Genomic DNA, 9,305 nt, shown 5'->3' with positions numbered 1-9,305 from the left:
TTTGATTTGCAGGGAAACCCATGCTTTAATTCAAAGTGCGGAAGTTCAAAGTTTCGGGCCACGTCCCTTTAGCAAGCATACAGAACCCATAGTGAATGAGGTATTTATAGAGAAATTAATTAAGACATTTGCATACAGAAAAAATAACAAAAGATAAAAAAGTGTGAGCAATTGCAACACAGTGGAAGTACACATAATTACCCAGATGTGCTAATGTAGATGTATCTAAAAGAATTATCCATCGGAGGAAAACCGATTCAATCCAAAAAGTGAATCATAGCCCATAAAACATTGATGCTTAATAGTTCGTGGGAAGATGGTAATACTCCTCAAAAATTCAAATGGTGCAGTCAGTGGAATAAAATATAATAAAGCAGCTGTAGTTACTACAGAAAACTCAAAGACACAAAGTAGCAAGCAGTGAAACTGGAAACATATTGGCAATTAGTGTATCATACAAATAGTTACAAAGTATATAACTCACCCTGCATGTACAGCAAAGGGAATGAGAAGTTTTATCTAGCCCTGGGTGATAATCAGAGTAGTTTTTGTATCTGTTAAAAAGGAGATAAGCATGATTAGTGGACAAATAAATATTTCTAGAAATAGATTTTTCATAGACAAATTGTACTCTTCATTGAGGCCTTTAGGACACCTGGATTATAGTAGCCAAATTCAGAAGCACTCCCTCTGGTGTAATCGACATTTTTTGCATTTGACCTTGTTTTACTGGCGCTTTTTCCAAAATCTGCCAGCGTAGTTGTGCAACCCAGTGCCCTTGTGTGTGGAAATGTCTTGCTAATAAAGTTTCTTTTTTTGATTTATGACTTCCCTTGTTTTCTTTATTAACCATGGGGGTCACTGGTGTTTGCTGACAGTGTCTTGAGATCTACTCATCCCCAGCTAAAGATCTACTGGTAGATCCCGATCTACCTTTTGGGCACCCCTGGTTTACTGGGTGGGGTATTTCTATATTTACTATATATGAATCTTACACTGTAGGGAAGAGAGAACTTGCACATTGGGCTCTTGGCAACTCCCACACAAATAAATGCCAGTGAATTACTTCCCATGCACATAAAAAACAATGCAAGTGGACTTTCAGGTATAAAGCAGCTAGAATCTGGAACACAGAACAAATGGAATGACATATGAAAGTATAAGATGAACTAACTGCATAGGGAGTGTATGGGGGTCACTAGTTGCACTTCCTACTATTTTGGGGGCTCTGTAAATAATCACAGTACCTACAGGTTGAACCCTAAGCCCCACAATATACATGAAACACCCTAATAAGAAAACATTGTATCTGTAACTGACTCTAGAGATATGTACCAGGCTCTGAGTTGCAGTGGTAACTTCCGGGCCTATGTTCAGGTTGAACTATGTGCCTGGTTCTGCACTGCACTGGTATCTTGCAGCCTGTGCCCAATAATGATGTCATGAAGTGGCACCTGCCACAGCACAAGACACCCTGACCTTTGGGAAATTACAGTTGGTGAGGAGACTTCAAAAAGAGAAGAAGAAGAAGAGAGAGTTCTGCGTGTTCTGAGAGAGAATGAAGAGGAAAAGACCAAATTTCAACGAATCAGGCCCTGGGCCCTCAAAGAAGAAAAGACGACGACCAGGAAGAGGAAAAAAGAGAAAGACCAAGAAGAAGAGAGTGAGGAGTCCGGAGGAGCAGCGGGATCCAGATGAGTGCTGCAGGGAGGAGAAGCGGAGAAGGGAGGAGACTGATAAAGGTAAAGAGAAATCACTTAAAAATGGTTTCATTGTATAATAAGTGGCCAACATGGTTACCAGCTGCCCCTAATGTAGTGGTACAAATGCTATTTTACAGCTCAGCTACCAAAATTAGTGCAAAACTGCATAATTGAAGATACCTGTGGGCACCAACCAATATAAACCAGGTTGCTATTGGTGATTACACCTGTACTTAATTTTGCCCATTTATAATTATTTTTAATTTATAACCCTATATGTTTATATTTTTCAGTCCCCAAAACATAAAGAGCCTCTGCTTTCCCTATTTGTCTTTATATTTGGGCAACTTCTGGGGAACATTTCATAGATTAAATATTTCACTAAACTTCAAAAAATGAGCAACCCACATGATGCCCAACTGCTTCAATTTTACTGCTGCAATCACTCAGTTCTGAAGGACTTCCTTAGCAAAATGGTTCTAAATGGCACAATAGCAGTTGTGAAAAGAAACCAATCAGTAAATGACATGGAACAGTGTACTTTACTTGAAAGCTATGATCTGGTTTGTATGAGAAACTGCACTAGTGCAATTTTATCTAGCATATGTAATAAAAGGCACCGTTTACCCATGGGCACTAACCAATATCAACCTTAAGCTTCTCTCCCAGCCTACTTCGACTTATCCCTCAGATTTAATAAAGAGCAACTAAGGCTGCCCACGGTGCAGTAACTCAAAACAAACAATCAGTGGTTTGCTTTTAAAATATTAAAATGTGCATATATAAACTAGTGGGAATCAGCTGGTTCTGAGAGGGTTAAATTGCTGAGTTATAGAAAAAGTTCTGTACTGCCATGGAAATGCTTTCTGTATTGCTAAGGTTTTTTTAATTATGGAAAAGAATAGGCACTTTTGTTTAAGGTGTTTAAGTACAATATATGGTAGAAGCAAATATCTAAAATCTCTTTTCCCCACTAGGAGAAGCTGATGCCGTGACACCACCAGCTCAGTCTTCAAGGCCTGACCCACTCAGCATCTCCAGTTATAAATTCTATTCTGTGCTGGCAAAAGGAGGATTTGGCAAAGTGAGTGGATTTATAACTGTATATAAATGTATTTTTCATCTCTGGGCCAGATTCAATTCAGTGTGAATCTCATGGTTTATCATGTGAAAACTCATGGATGACATTTCACTCCAAGATTATAAAAAAAAAAAACTTTTCTCCAAATTCAGTTCCATTTTTCACCCCATAGACTTCAATAGAGTTTTCACATGATAAACAATGAGATAAGTATCTCTGAATTAAATTGCATCTCAAATGGAATCTCGTCCGTGATAAAACTTTTTCTCACTGAACTGAATCTGGCCGTTAGTGTCTAAAAAATAATAATATATATATTCTTTCCTTTCTCAGGTAATGCTGGCCAAGTTGGGAGACAGAGAGCCATACGTGGCTTTAAAATCCATCAGAAAAACAAAGGACACCGACTATAGCAGCATTGAGAATGAGGCACAAGTGTTGAAGATCTCTAGAGAGTGCCCATTCCTTTGCCAAGGCATTGCTGAATTCCAAACTGAGGTACAGCTTTGGTTCAGTTTTACCATTTAATACCGTATATGCAGGGTTGAATGAAGAGAGATGTAGATTATAATGAATAATGCACCCCATATAAAAAAGATTATAAATGAGATCAGTGTTGCACGATTTGTGTAAAACACTTGCCCTGCGCACTTTTTTTTATTTGCTCAGTGATTTCTAATATCTTTATAAATTACAGTAGGGGCTCCATTAGCCACTATATATAAGGCCTACTTGCTTTGTATCCCCATACATGTTCATGCAGGATTTATAAACTGTACCCAGTACTGCATTTTGGATTAATAACATACTGGATACCCCTCAACTAATCCACAATATTCAGGAGCTGATGCCATATATTCATATAATCTATTTTATTTTTTTCTGTTTGTGCAACATGTACAGCAATGGGAATTTATTACTGACAAAAATAGAGAATTCCTTGCCCCATCCTATTTGGTTTACATATTTTTGCACCATTTTATAATTGATAAACTGTTCACTACTCTTATGTCTGTGTTACCAGCGGCACGCCTTCTTTATAATGGAGTACCTGAGTGGGGGAAGCCTAAAACAAGAGCTGGATCGGCACGGCAAGCTGGATATGGAGCGAGTATTGTAAGTGGTTTCTCTAAATACAACAGGATTAAGGGAAGCATTATAGCAATGATACAAACATACAGCATATGGATTAGTCGATATACTGTATATGAACACAGAATCAAATTCATTTGCTTATATAAGTTGATAGCTATAGAGTGGGTACAAAAATTCTCTAAATCTATCTGACACTGTAAATGTGTCCAGGGTTGGTAAGAAAAGCTTGTTTTGTATATTATAAATTCTTCCCAGACTGATAATTAAAGTCATGTTGTAAGGAACAAAACAATGTAATAAGTACATTCTGATACTAGGAAACTTAGTAGTTAATTATTATTCATTTTCTTAACAGAAAGGTAGTGTATTATAGGATAATCTTCATGGAATTAACTATTATTTCCTTGTTTAAAAGGTTTTATTCTGCAGAGATGATATGTGGCCTGCAATTCCTGCACAGCAAGGGAATCATCCATCGGTCAGTATAGATTTCTTCATCTCTGTAACATTCTACAGCAGAGACCACTCACAGGTTGCTCTGCAGATCATCAGCCATTGTCTTCTTCTGTGTAACTGCTTTATTCTCTATATTACAGAGACATCAAACCCCACAACATTCTGCTGGATCAAGAAGGCCATACTAAAATCTCAGACTTCGGCCTGGCTGAACAAAACATCTTTGCGGACGATACCATCACTGGCTTGGCCGGAACCACGGGATACATGGCCCCAGAGGTGAGAAATAATTATATACACAATAACAACCCAAGTTACAGTAAATCAGTGAATGTGTCTATGACAGCCAAACAGTAAATAAAATGCAGCTGATGTCTTTCAAGCACATTTACATACGTTATACAAGTAATTAAATGCTTTTTTTTCTTTCTTTCAAGATCCATCAGGAAAAGCCATACAATGCGGCACTGGTGGTCATTAGGCATCACCATCGCCGAAATGGTCACCGAGAGAACTTCACTTTTCGACAAACTGATGGCTTGCCTCATCGGGGAAGATCCTGTAAAACCTAAAAGATCCTAAAAGATCTTCTGGAAAAGGTGGGTGTAAATGAATTGTAACATTCACAGTTATATTTATACTCCATTTATGGTCCATTAGGGGTATTCAAGTCATTGAAAATGTGAAATGGCCACCAGAAAAGATTTGATACATCTTATGAATGTGGAGGGGAACACAAAAATGTTGATGCCCCATTACTGCTCCATTGCCTTAGCTAAAAGGGAATTGGAAGATCTCTGAATCTGATTGGTTTACCAGAGTTTATCACCTTTACATCAACTTTTAGGTATTCAACAACATGCGCACAGGCAATAGAACTAGTATTGAAAATGCATCCAAAAAAGCCTGCCCCAGGCAGAATGACTATTGTAATGCTTTTTAACAAACCCATTAGAAATGTGAACCTGCAGGTCTATGATCTTGGCAATGTTTGCAAATCGTTTGCAATGATCTTATTGGTTGGTTTGTTGGACAGTATAAAATCTGCAGTATTATAATGTGTCCTTTGATCTTTCAGCTCCTTGATTTGAACCCAAAAAAACGGCTTGGTGCGCAAGGAGACATCAGGTGCCACCCATTTTATAAATCCATAGATTGGGAGGTTCTGGAAAACAGAGGAGCCAAACCACCTTTCCAGCCGAGAGAAGTAAGTACATGATTTGTGAATACCAATTGGAAATGATTACAGCCCTGGATGACTGACTAGTGATATAGGTTGATCAAAACGCCGAGGGTTAACTTTGTGAAAGTTTTATTTAAAAATTTAACACACGTCTCCATACTCACACAGCCATGACAACTCATAGAAAATCTATACACATAAGGCAGATGCCTCTGTAAAAACAAGCAATTTGGTATTTCCAGTTTTAAAGGTTGAATATTTTCATTGTAATCTTTATTGAATAACTATGTGAAACACACCAAATGCAACCGTTTCTAAACCCTTCTACAAACAAATACAGTAAGTATTCTCTTTCTCATAACAGATATTTTGTATCATTCTGACTGATCATTTTCCCCCCTTTTCATGCAGCCACCAGCTGAGTTATTCAGGCCATATAATGGATTTCTGTCATATCTTCAGTCCCAAAAGAATTAAAACAGGAAATATCTTGTTTTTGTGTTCCTCCTGGCTGCAGTAGGTATTTATTTAAGACTCCAAACCAGCCAGTCATAATAACATGCAGTTCCATCTAGCATTGGTAAATAAGTTCAGAGGACAGTGGGCATATCTGTGGGCTTCAACATCAGAAAAAAGGCAGAATCATCTTCTACACTTCCTGGTTACACCATCTCCACTTCTGGGATACCATCTTCCAGAGAATGTTTCCCTAGTAACATCAGGTTCTGCAATTTGGAGGGGCAGACACTCATCTGGCACATCAGGTAAGTATAAGGTGGGTATCTCTATGTGTGCGAATGTGTGAGTGAACGTGAGATATGAAAGGATAAGGGTGTAACAGAAGGCAAGCAGAATCTAAGATCACAAGCCTGTTTGCCTTCCTGCACATCATGTCTATAGATCCCATACCCTGTTAGATTTGTATATAGTTCTGTAGTTCTCATAGTTCTGTAGAAATTAAGGGCAAGGGTTTTTTCCCTATCTGAAGTAAGATGGGGGTTTTTTTTTACCTTGTCCTATTTAGTTAAATGAGCAAAGGGTGGGACGTCATAGACACGTGCAGTTTAAGCCTCGTTTGTTGGCTTTGTTTGTCACGTTTGTCCTGTTGTGTGAGGCGTTACACCCGGCGTGCCAGTAACAAGGTTGAAGCCTTGACGTGGCGTTACTGCTCACATGTATAAACATGTGCTAATTCAACCAGTGGTGTGAATGAAGTATTGCAGACTGAAGTGCTTATGTAACAGAACACATATTTCTATACTGTACTGTTAGGGCAGGACTCCACAAAAAAATTTTCGCGATCCGGCGCGCTGAGACAAAAATAAGGTAAGAGATAGAATTGTCACATGGTGTTGCAGCGTTGATCCGACGTGACACGACTTTCAGATCCAGACGATGCGCACTGTGTCTGCATCCGACAGTCGTGTCGCGTCAGATCAACGCTGCGACACCATGCAACAATTTTATCTCTTACCTTATTTTTATTGCATGCGACAAGTCGCATGCGTTTTGTCGCAGCGTGTCGGATCGCGACAAAATCGCTTGTGGAGTCCTACCCTTATACTGTAAACAAGAAATTGTCACACTGATGACTGGTCGCAGTGTTTCACTTTTACACATTCCTAACAATGTAAAGCTGTAGCTTTCTTCTCGAAGGAGAACTCGCTTATCAAATAAGGTCAAAAGTCCACAGAAGAATTGCATTTAAAAGAAAAGCACCGGTGAAAAAAATCCCCCAAATAAATTATGAATCCAGTTTACAACCAAATGGAAATGGCCAGGATAATAAAGGTTCTTCATAGCTACAATGCGGTATATTTATTATATATATGTGTCTATGTGTGGATCTTTCAGTAATTTGGATCTTCTTACCTTAAGTCGACTAAAAAAATCATGTAAACATTAAATAAACCCAATTGGCTGGTTTTGCTTTTAAGGATTAATTATTTCTTAGTTTGGATCAAGTACAAGGTACTGTTTTATTATTACAGAGAAAAAGGAATTCATTTTTAAAAATTTGGATTATTTTGATAAAATGGAGTCTATGGGAGACAGCCTTCCCTTAATTTGGAGCTTTCTGGATAACAGGTTTCCAGATTACGGACCCCATAAATCAATATATATTAAACCATAGAATTCTTAATGAATCAGATGAAAATTGAGCATAGGACTGGCCAGATATGGGATGACTTTGACGTAGTTGGCCAGCTTAAATATATTGCAATATATGGACAAACAATCCCTGTTTTGTTTAAAGGGTAAGGCATTTTTCAGTAGCAGTATGCACAAAATGTCTCTGTCTTAAATATATTGATAATGGGTTGAGTGCAGAGGAATCTTGTATTTGTCTATATATATTATATATATATATATATATATATATATATATATATATATATATATATATATATTATATATATATATATATATATATATATATATATATGTATATATGTATATATATATATATACATATATATATATATATATAATTATTTATTACAACACACACACATCCTGTATCAGCTGCATAGTGCCAGGTTCCAAACAGAATATAAAGTTTGGTTACTTCTTAATTCTACTATGTGGCAACAACATATCTCCCAAGCTCAGTTACTGCCGTTATTCCTAGGGCAGAGAGTATAATCACATTCTACCGTACAGTATGTAACAAGAACTGTGAAAGAAGGGAACACCATGGGGGGTACACCAATGAGAAGCAGTCATAGCTTAGAAGGCATCATAAACTGCTATAGAAGTATAGAAGTTTATGATGATAACCAGCACCAATAGAATGCCAAGGGCATAAACTGGAAAGCCTTAATTTCTTTAACTACTTCCTAAAGTCCTCCAACATCCATTTTCCCACAGCTACAAATGTCCCTGCAGAATGCACCAATTGCAATTAAAATAGCAGCCTGGATTAATACTTGTGGGTGCTCCCATATTTATAGCAGTACCATTAACACAGATCAAGCACACAAATGGATTTCTAGTTTAGCCATAATGTCAGATTGTCCTGCTATACTATATATGTGGTTAATAGAGCTGCATACACAAAGTGAATCCTCAAGTATTTAAGATAAACATCTGCATCCACAAAATGAATCACAGGGTCAATGATTGCTCAAAGCAACTTCACCAATTGCCGGCTCTGCTCTATTGATAATAAACCTCTTCTAAACCAGTGACAATCACTAGCAGACAATGTGCTGGCTGCCCCACATCTTAGCAGCCCTAAAACCCACTCAGACACTCAATCACATAAGCTAAGACAATAAGTTATTAAGTTAAAACTATAATGAATAGATGCTCCACATGGTGATAGCTATGTTCCTATTAACTATGTTCTCACAATTCAATTGGCAAGTCCTGGAAACAGTGGATCTGGAGTTGTTATCGGTCTCATCTCCTTCCTGCGTTCCAAGATGCATTCACATGTGGTCACCTGAATGTCACATCATGCCTAACACATTTTGCCAGTGTCTGCTTCTTCAGAGGTGTTTGCTGCTATTTGTCAGGGCTTCCCAATTGAATTATGAGAATTGCATGCCAGATGGCTGACTGATATATGTATCAGTGTACAGTGAGTGTCTAAGTTAGCTGATGGAGTATAAGAAGCAACAAAATTGCCTTCTCTATACCAAAGCTCAGTCAAAAAGCTTAACAATTTTAGGTTTAGTCGTTTTCCTGCAATCCTTAAAGTGGTGGTTATCCACTAGGGATGCCTTTAGTACTAAACTTTAGCACTCTGCAGATCTAGGAGTTTCCCACTCAGGGTGTCCCT

At 37.9% G+C, this 9,305-nt stretch overlaps 1 protein-coding gene across 1 annotated transcript; it reads left to right on the top strand.

Annotated features, from left to right (window-relative positions):
• Window positions 1-3,632: 3,632 nt before the first annotated feature.
• On the top strand, window positions 3,633-4,907 carry LOC108697215 (protein kinase C delta type). The gene is made up of 4 exons (XM_018227131.2): window positions 3,633-3,900; window positions 4,295-4,357; window positions 4,476-4,614; window positions 4,773-4,907. The coding sequence occupies exons 1-4, from the start codon at window positions 3,827-3,829 to the stop codon at window positions 4,905-4,907; spliced, it is 411 nt and encodes a 136-aa protein (XP_018082620.1). The 5' UTR covers window positions 3,633-3,826.
• The last annotated feature ends 4,398 nt before the right edge of the window (window positions 4,908-9,305 follow it).

This window comes from Xenopus laevis, chromosome 7S (genome assembly GCF_017654675.1).
Source record: "Xenopus laevis strain J_2021 chromosome 7S, Xenopus_laevis_v10.1, whole genome shotgun sequence".
NCBI classification, from domain to species: domain Eukaryota; kingdom Metazoa; phylum Chordata; class Amphibia; order Anura; family Pipidae; genus Xenopus; species Xenopus laevis.
Note: the sequence above shows the minus strand (reverse complement) of the source record. Positions and strands in the feature narration are given on the sequence as shown.

Excerpts from the sequence above, each read along its gene's own strand:
- LOC108697215 (XM_018227131.2), top strand. The coding sequence starts at position 3,827 with ATGGAGTACCTGAGTGGGGGAAGCCTAAAACAAGAGCTGGATCGGCAC. Across the intron at positions 3,901-4,294 it reads CTGGATATGGAGCGAGTATT|GTTTTATTCTGCAGAGATGA; the intron begins GTAAGTGGTTTC and ends CTTGTTTAAAAG. Across the intron at positions 4,358-4,475 it reads AGCAAGGGAATCATCCATCG|AGACATCAAACCCCACAACA; the intron begins GTCAGTATAGAT and ends TCTATATTACAG.